Below are 22,051 nucleotides of genomic sequence, written 5' to 3'. Positions count from 1 at the left end.
TGTAGCCATCTTAAAATAGTTGTATGTTTGTACTTAGGTCATGAGAAAAATATTTATTTTTATTTCATGTATATGAGTGTTTGCCTGCCTATGTGTGCCTGTAGAGGCCCAAAAAGGGTATTAGATCCTCCGGAACTTGAGTTTCAGACACTTATAAGCCACATGTGCCCATGTCTTCTGCAAGAGCCCTAGAGAATTCCAGGACAGCCAGGGATACATAGAGAGACCCTGTTTTAAAACAAAGCAAAAAACCCAAAAACCTAAAGAATTTTTGAACTGTTATGTCATTCTGAGTCTTTGACTTTTCTCTTGCTGTAACACAACACCATGAGCAAGGCAGCTTACAAAAGAGAACATTAGTTAGAGGCCCGCCATCGTTCCAGAGGGCTAGAGTCCATGGCCTGCATGGTGAGGAGCATGGCAGCAGGCAGGCAGTCGTGGAGCTGGAGTAGTAGCTGAGAGCTTACATGTTAGAGAACAGCTATGAGGCAGAGAGACAGGCAGGCACACACAACACACAGTGTACAATCTGGGAATGACATGGACTTTGGAAGTGTTAAAGCATACTGCTAGTGTCTACTTCCTCCAATAAGGCCACACCTCTTAATCCTTCCCAAACAGTTCTGCTAACTGGGGATCAAACATTCAAATCTATAAACCTATGGGATCCATTCTCATTCAAACCACCACACTGGCCCTGCAAATTACAAGGTTGGGCTTAAGAATATTGGTCCCAGGAGTTAGAGACATTATAGTGGGAAGAGACAACTACATAGGTCCACCCTCATTAATGAGCAGCCTTCCGGCCTCTTCCTAGTTGCGTTAACGGTTTGTTCATCTGCTGAATAGAGAGGTTGCACAGAGCAGCATCATGTGAGGAAACAGGAGCACAGTTGAAAAAGCAGTGGTACAAAGCCCTTGGGGAAGAGCAGCTGTAATAGCCAAGGACGTCAGTAAATGTCAGGACCCAGTGTTCCTTAGGAAGAGGGAAGCCATGAAGGCCATTGTAGTTCATGATGTTTGTAGGCTAGACAGTGGACCCTGACTGACCCTGGGATTCAGCTCCAAAAAGAAGCTGATGTTTAGCTAGTGGGGCTTACCTGAAAGTGTACCTGGTGTGGTGGTCTGAATAGGAACGGCTCCCATAGAGTCGTGTGTTTGAATGCTTGACTCAAAGGAAGTGGCACTATAAGGAGGTGTGGCCTTGTGGAAGTGGGTGTGGCATTGTTGGAGGAAGTGTGTCAGTGGGGGCAGGCTTTGAGGTCTCAGAAGCTCATGCCACATCTTGTGAGTCTCAGCCTCTTTCTGCGGCCTGTGGATTGAGTTGAAGAACTCTCAGCTCCTTCTCCAGCACCATGCCTACAAACCACCATGCTTCCCACCATGATGGTAATGAACTAAACCTCTGAAACTGTAAGCCATCCCCAATTAAATGGTTTCCTTTATAAGATTTGCCATGGTCATGCTATCTTCATAACAGTAAAAACCCCAACTAAGACACTTGGCTAGTTCCTTCTGTTTAAAATACCTGTGATCCTCCTCTTTCCTTTCCTGCATGATCTTGTTTTAGTACTGGTTTTGCTATTTAGAATGGAAACTAAGGAACTTTTTCATGTTCTGCTTTGAAATCTGTGTCCTTTGTGTTTGTTTCTTCTCTGTAGTCTGGATAATTAAAAAGCTGGTGATTCACTTCGGAGTGGTGGGCTTCCTGGAGAAACGCTGCCGCGTGTGGTGGCAGGTTGTCGAGTGCTTCCTGAAGGAGCGGCAGGAGGCGTTAGCACCATGGCCAATTATCGGGCTTGGAAAGTTCTTACTAAAAGTTGATAGCAAGGTATTGTATGATTGGCTGCTTCAGTGGATTTTATGTGTTCCATGGCTTGAAATGATCCATTTCATAACATGTTAATAATGTACTTCATATCTAATTCTCCATGAAACTTTAAAGCTTAGAATTATGGTTCATATGAGATAGGGCACACTTAAATGAAACACAATTGTAGTTATTTTTCTTGTTAAAGGAGAGAGCATCTAGATTGACTTCTCTTGCTAAGGACCAGAGTGAAACCCAGAGAGAAACGACTTGTTTTAAGTCTAGGTAATGAGATGGTGGCTCAGAGCAGGGATATTTTGGAGTGATTCTTTTTGCCAGATACTGTGTTGAGTTACAGGACAGCTTAACCAGTCCTGGACCCCCAGAAACAGAAGCTTGATTTACTGCCCAGATTGGTAATTTCCGAGAACTTCGTAGTTAAGCCCACACTCCACCTTTGGCTCCCACTTTGGTTATTTACTAGCCCTGTGACCTTGGACAGATGCTACTTCTCTGTGCCTTGGTTTCATTGTTAACAAAATGGGTACGATAACACTTACCTCCTAATGTGGTTGTGTTTGCTGAGTTAATATAAGCAAGATCTTATGTGTCTGATGTATTCAGCTATGACCACAGTTTGTATAGAGAAGCATCCCTGTGACTCAGTGGGAGCACAGTGTGAGAATGCCCTTGGTTGCCCAGGGGCAGGGAAGTCGGCAGAGCTGACTGAGCTTAGGCAGGCACTATAGGTAGAGGGACTGGCTGTGCAGAGGCTCTGCACAGGAGGGGCTGTGACTGCACAGGTGCTACAGGAATGCTTGCGGTTGTCATTCCACCATCCTGACTGGAAAACAGCATCGTGTCAAGCCCTGTGATGCACTGTTCCTTCCTCTCCTTTCCCGACAGCCTCCTCCCTGCTCTTAGAGACTTTCTCTCCTGCTGTTGTTGCATTCTCTAATGATATCCCACTGTTCTTATCTTCTCTCACCTCCCCTGTCCTCCAGCTCTGGCACTGGCTAAATAAGAAGGTAATAAACATGTGGGTGTGGTTTTCACTACTGGATTTTATACCCTGCCCCACCCCTCAGCATCTCCTTTCTCATTCTGTGTTTCTGTCCACATGTCAAACTAAGATTTGTTTTTAAAATTCTAACTATAAGCTATGGAAGGTCGTGAAATATGAATTCTGCCATAGAGTCATTTTCTGAAACTTCCACAAACTCTTAGATATGAATGGGCCCCTTTGTTCAAGTATTTAAGAAGTTATGTCTCATAGCACTTCTGTCCATAGGATTGATTTTTTTTGCCTTTCCTCATTAATGGGGTGACTCTGGTCTCTTTCTCTTTTTTACTTCGAGTCTTGCTCTGTAGTCTAGCCTGGCTTCTATCCTCCTGCCTCAGTCTCCCGAGTGCTAGCATTGTGGACATCTCCCACCAAACCCAGCTGTAGGTTCCTTTGATCTGTGAAACACATTAAGCTATGGTTATGGTAGAGGAAGAAAACTATATTTTTTTATAAATGGCACAGGAACTTTTAAAACTGACAAATCTGTAAAACACTTGTTGAATTTGTCTTTTTTTTTTTTAAACAAATTGTCAAAGCTTGGGCTTTTATTTTGATAAATCACAACTAGGGGAGGAAAGGATCTATTTCAGCTTGCATGTCTCAATAATAGTCCATCATGGAGAAATACTGCTTCCTGGTTTGCTCCTCCTGGCTTGCTCAGCTTTCTTATTTATATAACTCAGGACCATCTGCCCATGGGTGGCATCGCCCACAGTGGGCTGGGCCCTCCTACATCAATTATAAATTAAGAAAATGCTCCATAGGCTTCCCCATAAACCAGTCTTGGTGGGGCATTTTCTTAATTGAGGTTCCCTCTTCTCAAATGACTCTAGCTTGTGTCAAGGTGACAAAAATTAACTGTGAATCCAGCATCCCAGAAACAGATTTTCCTCTCCTTCCTTCCTTCCTTCCTTCCTTCCTTCCTTCCTTCCTTCCTTTTTTCCTTCCTTCCTTCTCTAACATCTAGCTTTGTGTTTCATTAGTCCTGAAGTTGTCTGTAGGAACTGCTCTCTATGCTTTGGTATGGCACTCTGGTAGGCGCATTTCATACAAATTTCTAATGCTGGCCTACTTATGAGGAATGCTGTGCCTCTGACGTTTAGTCACGACAGAGCAGTGTTTGACTGGCTTTCAGTCCTTAGGACCAGTTTGCAAGAGGTGGCATCATTTATGTGCTTTCTGTTTAAACACAAGACTTAGTTAGGTTCAGTAAAAATACTGTAACAGACCTTAAAGATGGGGAATTATACCAAAGTCACGTCTTTTCGTTTTTTGTTTACTTACTCATATTTATGAACTTATTCAGTATTTGTTTTTGTGGTGCTGTGGGTCAAATTCAGACCTTGAGCATGGCAAGCTGTCATACACTACTAGAGCCAAATATCTGGACTTTTAAATATGGAGATTAAAATTTGCTTCCTCAACCCCATTGAAGTGAAGAAATGGGGAGATTTGACAATACCTAAAGTTTTTAAACTGGTTTGCAAGTAAGCAATGTGTAAAATATATTATATACTTCATTCTATATCTACATGGTTGTCTATTCCCTTGTTTCCTATAAGCCTAGGTAGTGTCAGGAGGTGAGTATAATCCTGTCTGTCTGTCTGTCTGTCTGTCTATCTATCTATCTATCTATCTATTTATCTATCATCTATCTATATTTATCTAGATATCTAGTTAGAATATATAGAGAGAGTATAACACACATTTTATTATTTTATTATTGATCTTTAATCAAAATAAATGATTATGTATGTTTCCCTAGTTGGTGTGTATTGAAATGAATTTTCCTCAAGATAAGGTAGAAAGAAGAATTAAATTCATTGTTTTATTTGATCGACCCTCAATGGACTAAATGAGTTAGAAACCCAATTTATAAACCTAATATATAGCCGAAAAGCAGAGTTAGTTTAAGATTCCTAAGGGAACAAGTAACTGCTGTCTTTCATTTTGTGTAGTGTATTCAAAGCATTGGTGTGTAGTTGGGATGCAGTCCACATGTCTGTGTGTGTTCTAGAGAAAGGCACAAGGATATTTGTTTTTGTTTTTATTTTTTTCTTCTGTTTTTCGAGACAGGGTTTCTCTGTGTAACAGTCTTGGCTGTCTTGGAATTTGCTCTATAGACCAGGCTGGCCTCAAACTTACAGAGATCCACCTTCTTCTGCTTCCTGAGTGCTGGGATTAAAGGCGTGTGCTACCATGCTTATGATATTTCTTAATAACTTGATAAAGCCAGTTGTGTTAGAAGTTTTAGAGTAGGACTAGTGTAATTAAGTTTTTTAAATGCATCTTTCCATATCTGAAATATTTAGCACACTATTTTAAAATGGTTCCTCTTCTTTTAAAAACAAAACTTAAAGGTTACTAATTCGTCATTGCGTAGAAAGACTGGAACAATTCATAGAGACTATGTGTGTTCCACAGCCCAGCAATAATGGTCACAGTTTGTTTGGCTTTGCTCTCTGTGAGCATGGGGAAGATCAGCTCCTGGGAAAGAAAGCACCTAGCATTCTCATAGAGACCCCGTCTTCCTCTGTCTTCTCTTTGCTCTTGTTCACTCATGCGCTCAGCAGTTGCTTCTTTTCCTCTGTCCTGATTGCTTGCTCGTTTGAAATGTGTATGAGTGTTTTACCCATTACATATGTACATACGTATGTATGTGTGTATTGCACTGTGTACACGTATGTATACATGTATGCCTGGTGCCCTGGGAGCCAGAAGAGAGCATCACATCCTCTGGAAGTGGAGTTGAAGACAGTTGAGCTGCCGTGTTGGTGCTGGGAACTGAACAGGTTCCCCTGCAAAGCACCTTTCAGTGTGTGGCAGGTTGGAAAGACCAAGAGTCTCCAAAGTCTTAAGCAAGTACTTTGTACTAATTTCTGACAGAGTTGGAGCTGTGAAGATCTACTCTAGCTTGAAACTATGAAGTCTTATTTTTGTAATTGGTGGGCATATTTGTGGAATCCTGTGGTTTGTATGCTACTGATACCTGATAGGAGGTTAGGGCTCTGTGCTTTCTCAGTAGATTATTTTAATTTAAAAATGTGCTTTTAAGGGCGCTTCCTATATTACTTTCAGAAACTTATTCATGGAAACAAATCTGGTAGTAACTCTGAATCACTTTGTGTTTCTTATACAACCTATACTCCTGGTTTCCTGGGTTTGGGGGCTGTAGAAAGGAATGAGGCAGCCCTTTCCTTGGGGAGCTGCCTCTGGAACTAGAGTCCAGCTACTTCCTTATGGCAAACGTCTCAGTTCATTGATTTTAAAGCTTACCTTCAGAGTAAGACACCTGACCTTCCATACCTTAGAAACTTGTCCTTTGTTTTAATTTCTGCATTGTCTCTGATGCTTTGGTAGCATGCATTGAAGCTTAACTTGTGTTTGAAGCTGAGTGTCAACATCATAGATTAACTTTTTGTGTCTGAGTTCACTATGGCACTAAACAAAGGCGCTGTTCTTCATGGAAGACATATGAAGAGTTCAACTTTTGAAGAAATAAATGTAAAAGTTGCGGTGGTTTTTTAAAAAAGAAAATGTTGCTCACTGTGTAGAGAGCATAGTTTCAATTTAAATTAGGAAAAACTTGGCAGTATTACAGCTCATGCTTGGGTTGAAGGCTGCAGCATGGCACATCAGCAGTACTGGTCTAATCAAGTCTGACTTTGAATTTTAAATGGTGGCTTTGCATGGTAGGAAGTGTACACGTCTGTCATTGCATATTCTGTACACAAGACGTGTTAAAGATGTGAAAGGTGAGAGAAGTTCTAGCGAAGATAGAATATCAAATAGCATTTTAAGAAGAACATAATTTTAATTATTAGTCAAAGAACAGCTACTATATTGAATTACAATTGTGTCATAAAACTTATGCTTTCAATAGAATAAAAACTTCTAGTGGAATAGCAGGACTTTAAAAAGCATTTTATTGTGAAATATCTAAAATCTAAAAGTCCTGGGGCTGGCAATATGGTTCAGCAGGTAAAGCCATCTTCCACCAAGTGTAGTGACCCGAGTTCAGTCTGTGAAAGCCACATGATGGAAGGAGAGAACCTGTTGTTAAACATTGTCCTCCTGTCGCCATACTCACTCCCTGACACCTGTGTGCACCTCCTCAGTAAATAAACACATATATTTAACTTTTTCTAAAATCTAAAAGCCTTCATAGCACATTCATTTAAAAAAACAAAACAAATTAAAACCCAAAAAAACTATTCATCTACTGTCCATCTCATTAGAACTGCATCTACCTCCCAAAACCTGGTACCTGGGAACCATTACTCTGAATTTGCTATTTATTATTGCCTTAACATTACATGCATCAGCAATTACTGTATTTATCACTCTGATGCAATGGAAGCAAAATGCATTTAGAATTAATTGCTCTCTGTCTTTTCTCCTATTTAAGAGATGACCATCACAAGGAGCACATGCTTTCTCTAAAGCCACTTGTGTTGGTTAAGTGATAAAACAGCTTCATGAGACAAGACTGTCATCATTTGGTTTAGAATGTATTCACCAAGTCTCACAATTAGAGATTGAAATGTGGATGTAGCACAGTGAGAATTCAGGGGTGCATGTAGATAATGTTCTGGTTGACTGCCTTCTCAAAGCTATGACAATGAACTTGCCACATAACAGCACCAATTAATGCTATTAGTTAATCTCCTAAAGTTAATTTGCTTATAGCTTTTACTGCTTTAATCATTATGGTTTAGTTTGCTTTGCAATGCTGAATATCTGGTATTTGTGATATTTAGTACATACAAGTGTTTATTAAGTGGTACTTTGAAGATAAGTAATTTTTCTTTTTCATTTCCATGCAGATGATCATCTGGTTGGAGAAGATGTTAGATAAAATTATTAGCATTTTCATCATATTCTTGCTAGTAATAGGAACCCTTCTTTTAGCCCTTCTCCTGACTGCAAAGGTAAAGTACACCACCTGGCTACCTTGTTGTAACAAAGGCTTTGTTTCTAGAGTTGCATATGCAGAAGAAGCTAGCAGAAGCGAATGAAAAATGTTATTTGACTTGTCAGAAGTACCTCTACTTACTAAAGTATTTCCATTTTATTCATTAATAATTTTGCTGTGGGTCTGCCTAGTATGATTTTCTTCTAAAGCTCCTTTGCACACATCACATTTTATTTTGTCATCAAACCTTCAGAAAAAAGAATCCTGAAAATAATCCTTCCCATTCTCTTGGCCGCCTTAAACATAGGTGGTTTCTGAACTAGTCTCATGACTCCTAAGCTAGTTAGTGCAGTGTTCCCTCCTTCCTTCTCTCCTGGGGTTCTGGATGCCTTCTGCCGGCACTGCAGAACACCAGCCTCCAACTCCTGCCTCGGTTTTCTGAGTGCTTCCATGTACAGCTGTGCTGCTGCGCCTACCTTCAGAATCTCTGCCTCAGCTCTCTCCCTGGTCTTCCTGTGGAGCACTTAAGTCTGCTGCAGGTCCACGCGCCTGTTTTTGTCCTTGCTGTCTGTACTTTTGTTGTCTATTTTGAAATGCTATCATCTGGCCATGGCATGGCCATTATTGTCCTTAAGTCACACCCATAGGAGACCCTCAGAAGGCTGAGGCCATTTAACTTCCCTTATGGGGAGGAGAGAGGTCTCACTAGGAACACATGGCAGCTCACATGGGGTCTTTATGTTTTTGCTTTTCAGATTCTTCCAGCTTACATTGTGTTTCCTATTTCTGATTGTTTCCTTTCTCATGGAGAAAGGTATCCCCAGAGCACAGCTGCATTTTATCTTCACAGTGCTGTGCTGTGCTGAGGGCAGTTTCTCCCACTCTTTCAGTGAATTTTTATCTTTATTTATCTGAATTTACTTGACTCCACTTCCAGATTTTGGTGTTCTGTTTTCAGAAGATTGAAGCGTACCTGAAATCATGGGTATCTAACAGTCCACACAGACTCATTAGTAACTGTCACCAGTAGATGATCTAATGGCACCAGTTTTCTGAAGTCTTGAATTGTGCTTGCTGTGGGCTGTCTCCACCCAGAAATTCTCTTCTTCAGTCAGGCCCATTGTGGTTTATTTACTTTTGCCCCTGACAGCCCACTCTGCTAACTTGCATCTCTTCTGGCATGTGTGCTGCCCCTGTCTGCTCCTTAGGCAGCAGTCACGTGTTGTCACTTCGTGTACATGTATAGACACGAGCCCTCCTGTGTTTTTGTCATGTTTAAGCTGTTGTCACTTCGTGTACATGTATAGACACGAGCCCTCCTGTGTTTTTGTCATGTTTTAGCTGTTGTCACTTCGTGTACATGTATAGTAGACACGAGCCCTCCTGTGTTTTTGTCATGTTTTAGCTGTTGTCACTTCGTGTACATGTATAGTAGACACGAGCCCTCCTGTGTTTTTGTCATGTTTTAGCTGTTGTCACTTCGTGTACATGTATAGTAGACACGAGCCCTCCTGTGTTTTTGTCATGTTTTAGCTGTTGTCACTTCGTGTACATGTATAGTAGACACGAGCCCTCCTGTGTTTTTGTCATGTTTAAGCTGTTGTCACTTCGTGTACATGTATAGTAGACACGAGCCCTCCTGTGTTTTTGTCATGTTTTAGCTGTTGTCACTTCGTGTACATGTATAGACACGAGCCCTCCTGTGTTTTTGTCATGTTTAAGCTGCAGCCCTCTAGTGCTACGCAGAGAGATCTTTCCTCTATTGGCTGTTTCACTTTCTGTCCTTTTGTTCACATGGGGTCTTCCCATCTCAATCGTGCCCATCTGTCAAGTTCTTTTCTTTCTTTATTCTGTGCTGCAGGGAGTTTTTGCTTCCCTCAGCTTCATTCATGGATATTGAACCATTTCTTTCTTGTCTATGATTTAACTGGACTGAACTTAAGGGAGGTTTATTAGATATATGGCTTATCTTCTTTTGATAAAAGTCTATCGTTTTCTGGAATACCAACATAGTATTCACTTGAGTGTCTAACAGATACCTCAAATGCCACATCAGAAGCTGTTCTTCTCATAGCCTTTCTGTTCCAGTAAGTGACAACTCCATTCTTCTAACTCACTGAAGAGCTGCAGGGTCAGTCTTTAGTGTACCTTCAGTTTTGAGCACACATCTACTTTGTCAGAAAACCCTTTTGGTTTTGACCTTGGCACTATATCCTAGGGATAACAGTAGACTGAAACTGTTTTGTGATTTCCTCTCTTCCAAAAACAAGAATAGAACAGTATCAAGTTCTTATCAATGTCACTTAAGCCATTGGCAAATGAACGACCAGGTAATTCCTCGAGTTGTGTTGACTTGGAACTATTCTACAGCAAAACTGTGCGGCTTTTCGGAAGGAGTTGTTCTCTGCGTGTCTGGTGCATCCTCATTCGTCTGCTTTGTTCTTGCTGCCTGTGTTCTTGGTATCTCTTCTGGAATGTCATCCTTCAGGCATGGCATGGCCGTTACTGTTCTGAAATCAGAACAACTACCAGGCTCACAATGCAGCTGTCCAATGGTGCGGGGACTCTTCTTCCTGAGAATATTTAAGATGTTAGTGACTGAGTCGGGGGTGTGACTTTTCCCTTTGGTGCTAAAGTTACCTGTATAGTCGCCCATTTTCTTGTAGGTAACACCTCACCTACATGTCTATGAGCAATTTGAATTAAGCTTGCAGGTTCACTGAGCTAGACTTGAGTGGAATACTTTCTTTTGTTTGTTGTCAGTGTTCTGTCTGGAGTGTTTAAGTGTTTGCTCACATCTCTCCAGAAAACGATGTCAGTTGTAGCTGTGAAATTATGGCGAAGTCTAGCTGGAGGTGACCAGAGCTCAGAGGTGCAAGCAAACATGCTGGTAGCATGCAGCTGGCATGTAAGAGCTGGGAAGAGGAAGGCAAAAAGGTACAAACAACTATTAGAAGAAAAAAGGATTGAAAACATCTCATGATAGATACAGAGCAACTTGTTCAAAAGATTTCAACAAACCTCAGAATGAACAGACACAGTCATCCTAGTGAAGCTGTTCAAAGCCAGAGATAAAAAGAAACTCTTGAAGGAAGTAGCCACGTCACACACCAGGGAACAAAACAATTGCTAAAAGTTTTCTTACTGAGAAGTCCTACCAAAAAGCAAAGTGGTGGAGTTAAAGGTGTAGAACAATAAGCCTGACAACCAAGAATGTTTTGTTTAGTGAAACTGTTCTTTAAAGGTTAAGGAGCTGAAGAATGGCCGTGTTGCCTAGCACGTGGACAGTGTGCCCAAGACACTGGCTTCAGTTCCCACCTGATTCTCTTCCCTTTCATAAAAAATAAAGGTAAAAGAGAACCATTTCCAGATAAATTCAACAGAGAATTCATTGGTGGCAGATGTGAACTGTAAGGAAAGCTACAGTGTGAGGAGCATGGCTGTCACCCAGCGGAGCCTCATAGGGAGACCTTATCTCTAAGACAGACACAAAGGGAAAGATGACTTCCGAAGAGAAGGACAGCAGAGATACCTTGGTTCCATAGGCGGGAGTGGGAAAGCACACGGGCATATGGAAAAGTTTCTTGTTTTTCTGTGTTCTTTTAGTTTGTTTAAATACTGTAACGATGTAAAGAAAACCTGTGGTACATTGTTCTAGACCTTTTGCTGTAAAGATGAGCTATTCGTGTATGTTATGTGTTGTGGTGTACCACAGCACGAAGAAAGGGCTGGGGAAATGGAGCTGAGTTGATGAGCAGTTACTTCAAGTGGGTGTAAGTCAGTATTAGCTTGAAGTAAGTTATATTGATTAAAGATTTAGGTTTTAGATATGTTAAATAGAAACTGCAACTCCTAAAAAGTCTATAGTTTAGGTGAACTAAAGTGGTAAAGAAAACTTGGTGTATCCTCTCTTTATCCCTCTCATTTTGTTAGTTATTGGGCAAGTATCTTAGTCATTGTTCTATTGCTGTGAAGATAGAGCAGGATCAGAGCAACTCTTTCAGAGGAAAGCACTTATTGGGAGCTTGATTAGTTTCAGAGGATTAGTTCTTTTTCATTATGGCGGGGAGCATGGCAGCATGCGGGCAGACATGGTGCTGGGTAGGTGAGAGCTACATCCTGTTCCACAGGTAGCAGGAAGACAGCCTAAATCTGGTGTAGGTTTTTAAAACCCCAAAGCCCACCCTCAGTGACACACTTCTAACAAGGCCACACCCAATCCTTCCAAGTAGTTCTCTCCCTGATGACTGAGCATTTGAACGAATGAACCTTTGGGGCCATTGTTATTCAAACCATCACAACAAGGCAAGTTCAGTTTTTGTTCCCAATGGCTTTTCTATATGCAGAACTACACAGGGGATAGCGGTGGTTTTCTTGTCTGTGTATCTCGCCATGCACAGTTGCCGTATTAGTTCACAGTTTTGGTATTGCATATGAAAACACATAAGTATGCACATAATCTGTACTTATGTATATACGTGTGAACTAGGTGCTTTTGTCTATTATGTCTATGAGTTAAGTATTTGAGGTTTTTTTTTTTAAGGCAGATTGTTGAGCTTCTTGAAAACAGGGAAGGCATATATGTATATCTTTCATAGGACATTGTGTATAACAACTTGTAAGTGCCACTTCTAAATTCATAAAACCAAGATATATAATTATTTCATCTTATCAGAGTAGAAAAAGGTATTTTAAATCAAGTTTATTACTTACTGATTTTTTTTTCTCTTTTTACTTATATTGCAGGTACATCAAGAAAGTGTACATATGATTGAAGTCACAAGCAATCTGATTAATGAAACTCTAGCAAATCACCCAGAGTGGGCAAAGTAAGACTACTGTTTTGAAAAAGGATACCCTTGGATGACCTAGTTTCAGCATCTGGGTGCGCAGAACAGTGTTCACTGATGTAGCTACACTGGAAAAGAAGAGATACGGTTTGCCAAAGCTTTGATAAACTAGAATAGTGTAGGGAGTAGGTTTAAGATTAGGCTTACTTAGGCTTAAGATTAGGGACAGTTTCTCCTGTTACTCTGAAGGTCAGACTGACCTAACTGACCTAACACTCAGACGCTCTTTCCTCAAACTCCCAAATAACAAAATTGCAGGCACATATCCCCATGTTTATTTTTTTTTCTCCTTATGAAAAAACGTTTTCTAGACATCTTGACTTTTGTGGCTATTAGCAGCAATCAGCTTCTCGGTATGATCATCTTATACATACACATCCATGAAGCTGCTAAGAATTGAAGCTGTTGACTGTAATAGTGCGCTGATTCTTTTCCATGAGCCAGCTTGGTAGCACGCATTATATTTGAGCCTTAGAAAAATAAGCACATAGATACTATTGCTTTGGTCTTTCCGTGTGAATCATGGATAATTGGAGCCAGAGCTATTAAACTTGTGGATACCAGTATCTAGTATATGGAAACCTTGCAGTTCTTAGTGTGGCTGGAGCTTTGTGAAGAGACTCCATATCAAAAGATCAGTGGAAAAAAGATGGAAAAAAAATTAGTTTAGCCTCTTAATTTCTGGATTCTTCCTTAGTTTTACACTTCCTTAGACCTGTGGGTCTCAGACACCTGCAGGACTTCTTAGGGTACACAGTTTTTTTTTTTTTTCCAGTAGATCTGGGATTGGGCTCAAGCATTTTCCTCTCTAACAAGTTCCCAAGCAGGTTGGGTACTAGTTGTCCATGACCCACACTTTGAGAATCTTGTCAGATGTTGAATATCTCAGTGCTCTAGATTCATGTCTCCTGTCTGACTAGGCAGGTGTCTTAGTTAGGGTTTCTATTGCTATAAAGAGATACCATGACCATGGCAACTCTTATAAAGAGGCTTATAGCCACATCCTAATGCAAAATATACATTCAGTCCAACTTCAAAAGTCCCCATAGTATATAACAGTCTCAAACTTGTTTCAAAATCCAAAGTCTCTTCTGAGACACATGGGAATCTCTTTAACTGTAATCCTCTTGTAAAAATCAAAATCAGAAACATATTATACATGCGCCCAGCATATAATGACACAGGGTATACATTACCATTCGACAAGGCAAGGAAGTGAGGAAATACTGGACATCATCAGGCCTAGGTATCAGATGTTCTCTGTGTTAGTGATTGATCAATAATTTGTTATTGGTAGCTTTAGTTCAAAGCATTGTTAAAAGAATATACCAAAAATGGGCTTTTTCCATTTTCTCTTTCTGTCTTTTCTATCAGTTGGCTTCCTGAAGCTCAGGTGGTCCAAAGAGCCCTTAATTCTGCAGCTAACAATGTATATCAGTATGGACGGGAATGGATAACCCACAAGGTAGGAGTGAACCTTCCTCGTTCCTTTCTGTGAGAAGGATTTTTACAGAGCAACTTCTTCCTTTGATAGAGGATGTGCAAAGATTCTCTTTGGAGCAATTTCCATTTGTGAAATGCATTTGCATCTACAGGTGGACAAGAACCATAAAGTAGAATGAAACTCTTAGGATACCACACTGAACAGTGCTTGTGGCCTAAGCAGTCTTGAGAAGTTGACTGTTTACTTTCTTTCAAGATAGATCTGATTTATTTGTGCTCTAGCATGGGATGATCACAGAACTCGAGTGATTAAATAAGACTTTGTGGAGGAAAAAAGAACTGGTGCAAACATGTTGAATCATGTATCTGCTGCTTACTGTGCTTGGCAGTTTCTAGGTTCATTTAGCATTCTAAGCTTCCTGTAGTACTTTGAGCTAGTTTGCCTGCCTTCCAGATGAGAAAACAGGCTGGGCAGGCTCAGCAGATCCTCACAGCCGCATGGTTTATTTGGTCCTCACTGGTGACTGACTCTAAATCCTTGTTTCTTTCTGTCGGTGTGTGTCTGGCCGGAACGAGAGTAAGTGCTTTTAGGTGGTACTTGAAATAAACCCAGAAGGAAAGCTTAGTTGTTTTAAGAAAATAAAACTACAAACTAATGCTTGTCTTTTAAAATAGTTTTTGGGACTAGAGAGATTGTTCTTGAAGTGTAAGCATGAGGACCTGAGTTTGATCCCCTGCACCCATGTAAATAAAGCCCAATCCACACCTTTAATCCTGGTATTCTGGAAGCAGAAGCAGATGTATCTCTGCGTTGGAGGCCAGCCTAGACTACGAATAAGAGAGACCCAGTCTCCAAAACAAAAGAACAAAAGAAGAAACCAGTGTACACACATGTGGCAGTGAGCTGTGTAATCCCAGTGCTGGAAGTAGAGGCAGGAGGATCCCTGGCCTTACCGACAAGCCTGTCTAGTTTAAACTGGTGACTCCAGGTTTATTGAGACTCCCTAAAAGGAGAGTGACTGAGGGGGATGCCTGGTATCCACCTTTGGTTTCCACACCCATGTGTGTGTGTGTCCTTATCCCTGCCCACTACATACACATACAAAAATAAATTGTCTTTGAAAATTTTTTTTTTTGCCTATGCTAAGGATTAAACCAAATGTTCTGCACATGCTAGACAAATGATCTCCTACTGATGTTTCCTTGGATCTGTAAACATGGTTCTAATAAGGAAATAGGGTGAAATTCTAGTGTCTGTAAGCTGTACTGCTCTGTTCAGGTTCACAGAAGCCTGTCCTTCCAGTCCTGGCCTGTCTCAGCTGACTCAGAAAGATTTGTGCTTGTGTGTAAGGTCCTAAGTTTTCTGTAAGAGTTGTACAGTAACCCTTAATAATACAGGAGTAATGCAAGATGTAAACATTACAGATGAGCTGTAGGCTTGCAGGGAAAAGGTTTTCCTCTGGGTAGGTAAGGTCAAATAGGTCATTAAGCATTTGCATTGTTCCCTTATACCCTGCGACCTAAAAGGAGGAGAAGTGGGAGGATGAGAAAGAAGATGGAGAATTCACTAGAGCACGGAGGCATCTTTTAGAAAATACTATAATATGACTAAAGATTTTTAAGATTTAGGACAAATAAAGACTCAGCATGTATGTATCAATCATACTGAATTGTTACTTAAAATATTAATCAGATTATACCTTTTTTTTTCCTAGCTTCACAAAATTCTAGGAGATAAGGTAAACAATACAGCTGTGATTGAGAAGCAAGTTCTAGAACTGTGGGACAGACTGTATCACTCTTGGTTTGTAAAGGTGAGTTCTTTTAGCTAAGAGTTTCCACAGTAACTAATAACATCATTTTGCTGTATAGACTAATTGATTATGGAATTTTATTAAATTTGGAATTTCCTTTACTTTAAGTTTCCGGCAGTGAGAAGTTAAGCCTTTGTGTCAGCTTCCATTGGTGGTTAGTCTCTCTGGGGTATAAGCCTTCCATCCTTTGCTCATAACACAACTCCTCCTCTGCAGTAGCTCGGGACAGGGCAGGTGTAATGCAAGCCGCATCTGTTTATGTACTTCTGGTGATGGGGATTGAACCCGGGGTCTTATGTGTTAATAAGCACAAGATCTGCCACTGAGCTGCACCCCAAGCTTCTGCAAGCCACTTGTGTGACACTAATCTGTCTAGTAGCTGCATTAAATAACTAAACACAGACAAAAATATTAAATGACTAAAAAGAGATGAGAATTTTAATAATATATTTCATTTAATTCAGTGTTCCCACTGCCATTTCAGTATATATCTAATAAAAACAAATTTGATATTTTATTGAACTCTATAGTGTGCACTTTACACCAGCAGCACAGCTCAGATCTAGTGCGAGCCACATTTTGGTAGCTCTGTGTGGCTAGTGGCTCCTGTTAGGGGCAGGTGAATTCTAGATAGTGGAAGCCTTTTTCTTTGAGGAGACAGAAATGGATCTAAACTTTAGAGTTCATTTCCAGCCAGCTTTAGGTACTTTTACCTTAGGTTTATGGTAGAACAAGTACAGCCACCACTAAGCTTAGCAATGACTTGGGAAGCAGTTCTGTGTATGCCAGGTCTGGTGGGCTGCTCACGGCAGTGTTGTAGGAATAGTGGGGCAGAAGTACTGTTTTTCCCAAGAAGAACGTGTGAGAGGAGGGTAGTAGGTTCGTTCCAGCTTCTTGCTTAGTGATGTGTTTCACAGTGAGTCTTGCCCTGAGAGGAGAGGAGGGACTAGTATCGCCTTGGTGGTGAAGCTAATAGTGGTGTACGAGGTGAAGTATTTTCTCTTTGATTCTATCGGGGAGCTAAGCAATTAGGAAGATCTTACTAGTTTCCTGTGGTCACTCTGGAGCTTCTTAGCATGTAGCTTTTCTTATCCCCCTACTTGAGCCCCATTGTTGCAGTGCTGGATTCTTGAGCACAGATCATGGGAGAGTGGCGGGTTCTCTTTCGTGCTCTTACAGTGTGAGAGTCACATTCAAGGTGGGCACACGAAATATTGAGAGCTTGCTTCTCATTCTTAACCTCATTTTGTTTATTCATTTTCCTTTCAAGTTCAATGTTTCCTGCCTGTGTAAATTTCTTTCAGACAGAGAGACAGACAAATTTGACGACACCCCCCCCCCCCGTGTTTGATTCTCTGAAATAGTCTTTTCTCTCTCCGCTCTTACCTTGTGTAGATGATTGAGAAAGGAGAAAAAGATGAAGGTAGGAAACTAAGGAAAGGTGGAGGTGCAGAAGGAAATGAAGAAGATAGATGTGAACTCTTTGGGTGCTGTGCACACAGAGGAATATTGTGAGTTCAAAACCAGGAGGGAACCATGTATATCATGCTAGACACAGTACCTAGAATGTGAATGCAGAAATCCTGCCCTCCCAGTCTTTAGGTGAACCCTTACTTAATAGCTTAAATTTGTAAGGATTTTCATAGGTGAGTACTTGCTGAAGTGTGTATAAGCAGGTATCAAACAAAAGAGACATTAATCTTTCAGATGCATTAAGATCTGGCATGTCACTGGCTTTGTTCCACAGAACGTGACACACTCTGGAAGGCACAAAGGGCACAAGATGCATGTTAATCGTCAGAACAGCTGGCTGGGAGACATTCTGGACTGGCAAGACATTGCCTCCTTCGTTCATGAGAACATTGAAACATTTCTTTCGGTAAGACATAGTAGTTATTGTTGAACTGAACTTGGGAAGAAAAGCTGTAATTCCGACTTTTCTTGTATCAGTCTGCTCTGTCTGGAATGCTGAGAAATGTACAGGCTTTGAGAACTTTAAACTGGGAAGCCACCCAGAAGCTGCAGTCCTCAAGTCTGGCTCCCCAGGCCTGGTGAGAATACCGAAGAGATGATGAATCGGGGAGCGCATGAACTTGGGATCTTAGATGGGTGTCCTCGTCCCCCAGAATCACCAGAATGTTCTTAGCTGGACCATTAGAAATAGACCTGTTTTTTCTGGTTGGTAAAGCCCTTGACATCTAAAACTAGGGGTCCAGTTCCATTAGCGGGATTGACTGTGTCTTAAGGATTCTATTGCTGTGAAGCCATACCATGACCACAGCAACTCCTATAAAGGAAACATTTACGTGGGGTGGCTCACAGTTCAGAGACTTAGCCCATTATTGTCATCACAGGAAGCTTGGCAGTGTGCAGGCAGACATGGTGTTGGAGAAGGAGTTGAGAGTTCTACATCTTGACTTACAGGCAGCAGAATGAACACTGTGTGCCACACTTGAGCATATAAAACCTCAAAGCCCACTTCCACAGTGACACACTTCTTTCAACAAGGCCACACCTATTCCAACAAAGCCTTATCTCCTAATAGTGCCGCTTTTTATGGGCCAAGCATTCAAATACATGACTCTATGGGGGTCATTCCTGTTCAGACCATCACAGACCGTCAAGGCTTAGACTGTTGGCCTCCCAACTCTCACCGTGCTTCGTCCACCTTGCACCCTTACACCATTGCTGAGTGCTGATTACCTCCCTTCTTCTCCCAGAGCCGATTTTGTCGGATATCTTGACATGTGACTTTTCACAGAAAAGATTTTTCTTGTGAATATATGTGTGACTTTCATCAAATTAAAATGAGTTGAGGCCACAGTACTAAGTTTTAAGGAATTTCAGCTGAGCGAAGCAATCTGACCTAGCTGGAGGCAGGACCTCCTGTGTCTCCACACGCTGGACCCGGGACTGCTGTCTGCTGCAGGGCAGTCTTCTCTGGTGTTTTCCTCTGGATTGCTAAACTGATGTTTATGTTGCTCTTTCTTGTTTTGCCATTTTAGATATTATCTTTTGGCTTCCAAATATGGAAGATGAAGGTAACGATGTGACTTTCTTACAAGCCCTTCAGTCTTTCTGACACTTGTCTTGGGTTTCTCACAGCTCCCTCAGCCACCTCCCTGCGCTCACCGCTGCCTTTTCTCTCACTCGCCTGAGGTGCTTCACAATCTGGAGTGAAATCTGAAAAATTGACGTCTTTCGTTTTTACGTTTTAATTAATAATTTACTTAATTAAGTAATGGGGACTTACTATGTTCCCCAGGCTGTCCCTCAACTCATGGCTTCAAGCAGACCTCCTGCCTTAGTCTCCAAAGTTCTTCAAATTTTAGGCACTTGACAATATGCCCAGCTATTCTGTTTTGATAACCCTTTCCCTCTGCTTTTACTAGCCCAGTGGTTCTCAAAGGATTCAGTACTGGACTTCAAAGTGCATATTTATTTATTAAATAATTTTCATTATATGAAAAATACTTTAGTGTGTTACAAATACTATTTTCTGGGTCTGAGGAAGTATCTTAGTTAAGGTGTTTGCTGTATAAGCATGAGGACATGAGTTCAAATCCTCCACACCCACGTAAGCGCGTCAAAGATGGAAGCACACTTCTTTAACCTCAGTGCCAGGTGGAGGTGGAGTGGGATGCCGGGGCGGGCAGATCCTGGGACTGTGCTGGACAGCCAGTCTGTGTGAGTCTGTGCACTGCAGGTGCAGTAAGAGACCCCATCTCAAAACGAGGAAGTAGAGAGTGGTTAAGGAGGACACCTGCTGTTGGCCTCCGGCTTCCATTCTCACGCGTACATAAGCACACGTGTCCCACACACAAATGTGCACACATACACAATACTATTATCCAAGGTGAAAAATATTGGGAAGTTATCTATAGAAAACTGTCTGTAGGAGAGTTACTTAAGGCCTCTTAGCTTGCACAAACCAATTTTATATCTGGATTTCATCTTTGCTCTATATTTAGTCTATTGGAATATGCTAATTTTGGCCAATTCATGGAAAAAACATCCATTCTCACACAGTAGGGCAGAGGGAAACTCACCAGTGAGATCGTGAGCTGAACACCCCACTCCTCCTTGTTTTGGAAGGTCTTGTACAGATAGATGAGAAAAAGCAGCTTTTCCAGCTTGTAGTTGTGGACAGTCTTTCCAGATACTATCCAGAATCAGCACAGGCTGTTTTTAAAAGGTCTATGCAGCGTGAACTGTGAAGCTGGTAGTAATCTTTTTATATTCTGGCTTATCAAAGTCCATTGGCCAATTTCGGTTAAAGATGTTTCTTTTACCCTTGTATGCTTTGGTACTATACATTGGTTATTCAGGATATTGGTTTGTTCATAACTGTATACTTTCAAAATACTGAAACTTTATTGAACAATATTATAAATCACATTCTTGAGGTATACCTACCTCTCTCTCCAGAACGAAAGAGCTTTTAAAAATAGCCTATTCAAATTCCTAAAAGTATGAATTTGTTTTTAAAAAGGGGAGTTCAGATGTTGTGTTCAGCGGAAGCTCTCCGTGTTGCTCTTTATTGCTGCTGCATTTTGGAGGACGGGTCCACCTGGTAGCACGTCTTTTGCATGTCTCATAGACCTGCTGTCCAGTGAGAAGGCTGCCGTGCGCAGTCCCCACTCACTCACAGCCGTGCCTTTTCTCGGAGCTGACTGTCTCCTCAGAGTCCATCTCTTCTGGCAGCTTTTACTTGGGTTCTGGGGATCCACTGAGCCGCCTCCCTGGGATCCCTAGTTTTTGACAAGTGCCACCCAGATGTTTTATAAATATTTTCCAATTTATTATCCTCGAATTCCTGGGGAGCTGATGAAATTGCTCTTGTCCTAGTAACAGATTCAGTGACAGTAAAGCGGTTAACATTGCATCCAGTTTTTCTTTTCTCTGCCTCGGGGGCCAGCATGTTGGGTAGCATGCTGTGATCTTCCAGAACAGGTTTCCACCTCAGGAAAGCTCTGGGTCTCATTTCACACTTTTCTATCTTTGTTTTATCCTTTGCTTTGTTTGGTTTTGTTTTGATTTTTTTTGAAGCATGGTCTCCTTTGTAGCCCTTGCTGGCTTCTTGATCCAAAGAGATCTGCCCACCTATGCCTCCAGAGTGCTAGGATCAAAGGTTTACTCTACACACGTTCCTCAGTTCCCCCTAGAGTGTTTCAGAACACATGGAGGTTCCTCTACATTCAGATCCTCCTAGGTCATTGTTTTCACCCTTATTTGGTACTTGAGTATATTTTACTGTTTTCAGTTGTGGTGCTCAGTCTTTCTGAATGAATGGAATTTTAAAGATATATTTATTTTTAGTGTATGTGTGAGTGTTTTCCCTGCCTGTATGTATGCAGTGTCTGTGGAAGTCAGGAGAAGACATCAGATCCTTTGGAACCGGAGTTACAGATGGTTATGAGCCACCATGTGGGTGCTTTGAACCGAATCTGGGTCAATGGTGTTTTTTTGTTTGTTTGTTTTGTTGTTTGTTTGTTTTTAAACAGTGTTTCTCTGTGTAAGAGCTCTGGCTGTCCTAGAACTCACTTTGTAGACCAGATTAGCCTAGAACTTAGAGATCTGCCTACTTCTGCCTCCCAAGTGCTGGCATTAAAGGTGTGTGCTACCACTGCCCTGCTTGCAGTGGTCTTAATCACTGAGCCATTTCTCCATGTCCTCCAACTATATTTTAAATTCTTTATCACTACTTTAGAATATAACCTCATGTTGTATTGTCAACTAAACTAATGAAAAGAGGCATATTACAGCTTGCCTTTATTGCTTTTGTGCTTAAAAGAACAATGGCAGAGCTGAGATGGTATATTGAGGCCTCCTGGTGCAATTCTCTTCCTAGAAGATGAACCAGAAAAGGTCAGTGGAGCTCATGTAGCCCATATCTCTGGGCTTCTAGACTGACAGGGAAATAACTTCATTTTTGCAGGAGAGAGGTTGTTCAGGTAGGATTTCTATTGCTATGAACTGACACCATGGCCACAGCAACTCTTTTTTTAAAAAATACATTTATATACAATCTTTTATTTTTTTAAATTTATTTGTTTTATGTGCATTGGTGTTTTTGCTTACATGTATGTGTGAGGGTGTCAGATCTTGGAGTTACAGACAGTTGTGAACTGCCATGTGTGTGCTGGAAATTTG

The 22,051-nt window shown here is 41.2% G+C and overlaps 1 protein-coding gene across 3 annotated transcripts in view; it reads left to right on the top strand.

Moving 5' to 3' along the window:
• Tmem245 (transmembrane protein 245) overlaps positions 1–22,051 on the top strand; it is a 76,381-nt gene that overhangs the window by 26,266 nt on the left and 28,064 nt on the right. The window contains exons 6-12 of one of the 3 annotated variants that reach the window (XM_041657067.1): positions 1,662–1,831; positions 7,703–7,807; positions 12,538–12,620; positions 14,016–14,106; positions 15,800–15,898; positions 17,646–17,777; positions 18,904–18,939. In XM_041657067.1, the coding sequence (XP_041513001.1) occupies positions 1,662–1,831; positions 7,703–7,807; positions 12,538–12,620; positions 14,016–14,106; positions 15,800–15,898; positions 17,646–17,777; positions 18,904–18,939 (716 nt within the window). Of the gene's footprint in view, positions 1–1,661; positions 1,832–2,814; positions 2,839–7,702; positions 7,808–12,537; positions 12,621–14,015; positions 14,107–15,799; positions 15,899–17,645; positions 17,778–18,903; positions 18,940–22,051 lie in introns of all 3 variants that reach the window. The other 2 variants (XM_041657065.1, XM_041657066.1) reach the window with 2 other exon arrangements.

The sequence above is a fragment of the Microtus oregoni genome, unplaced genomic scaffold (assembly GCF_018167655.1).
Source record: "Microtus oregoni isolate MIOR12 unplaced genomic scaffold, Mior012 000008F_ref0000371, whole genome shotgun sequence".
In the NCBI taxonomy this organism is placed as follows: domain Eukaryota; kingdom Metazoa; phylum Chordata; class Mammalia; order Rodentia; family Cricetidae; genus Microtus; species Microtus oregoni.
Note: the sequence above shows the minus strand (reverse complement) of the source record. Positions and strands in the feature narration are given on the sequence as shown.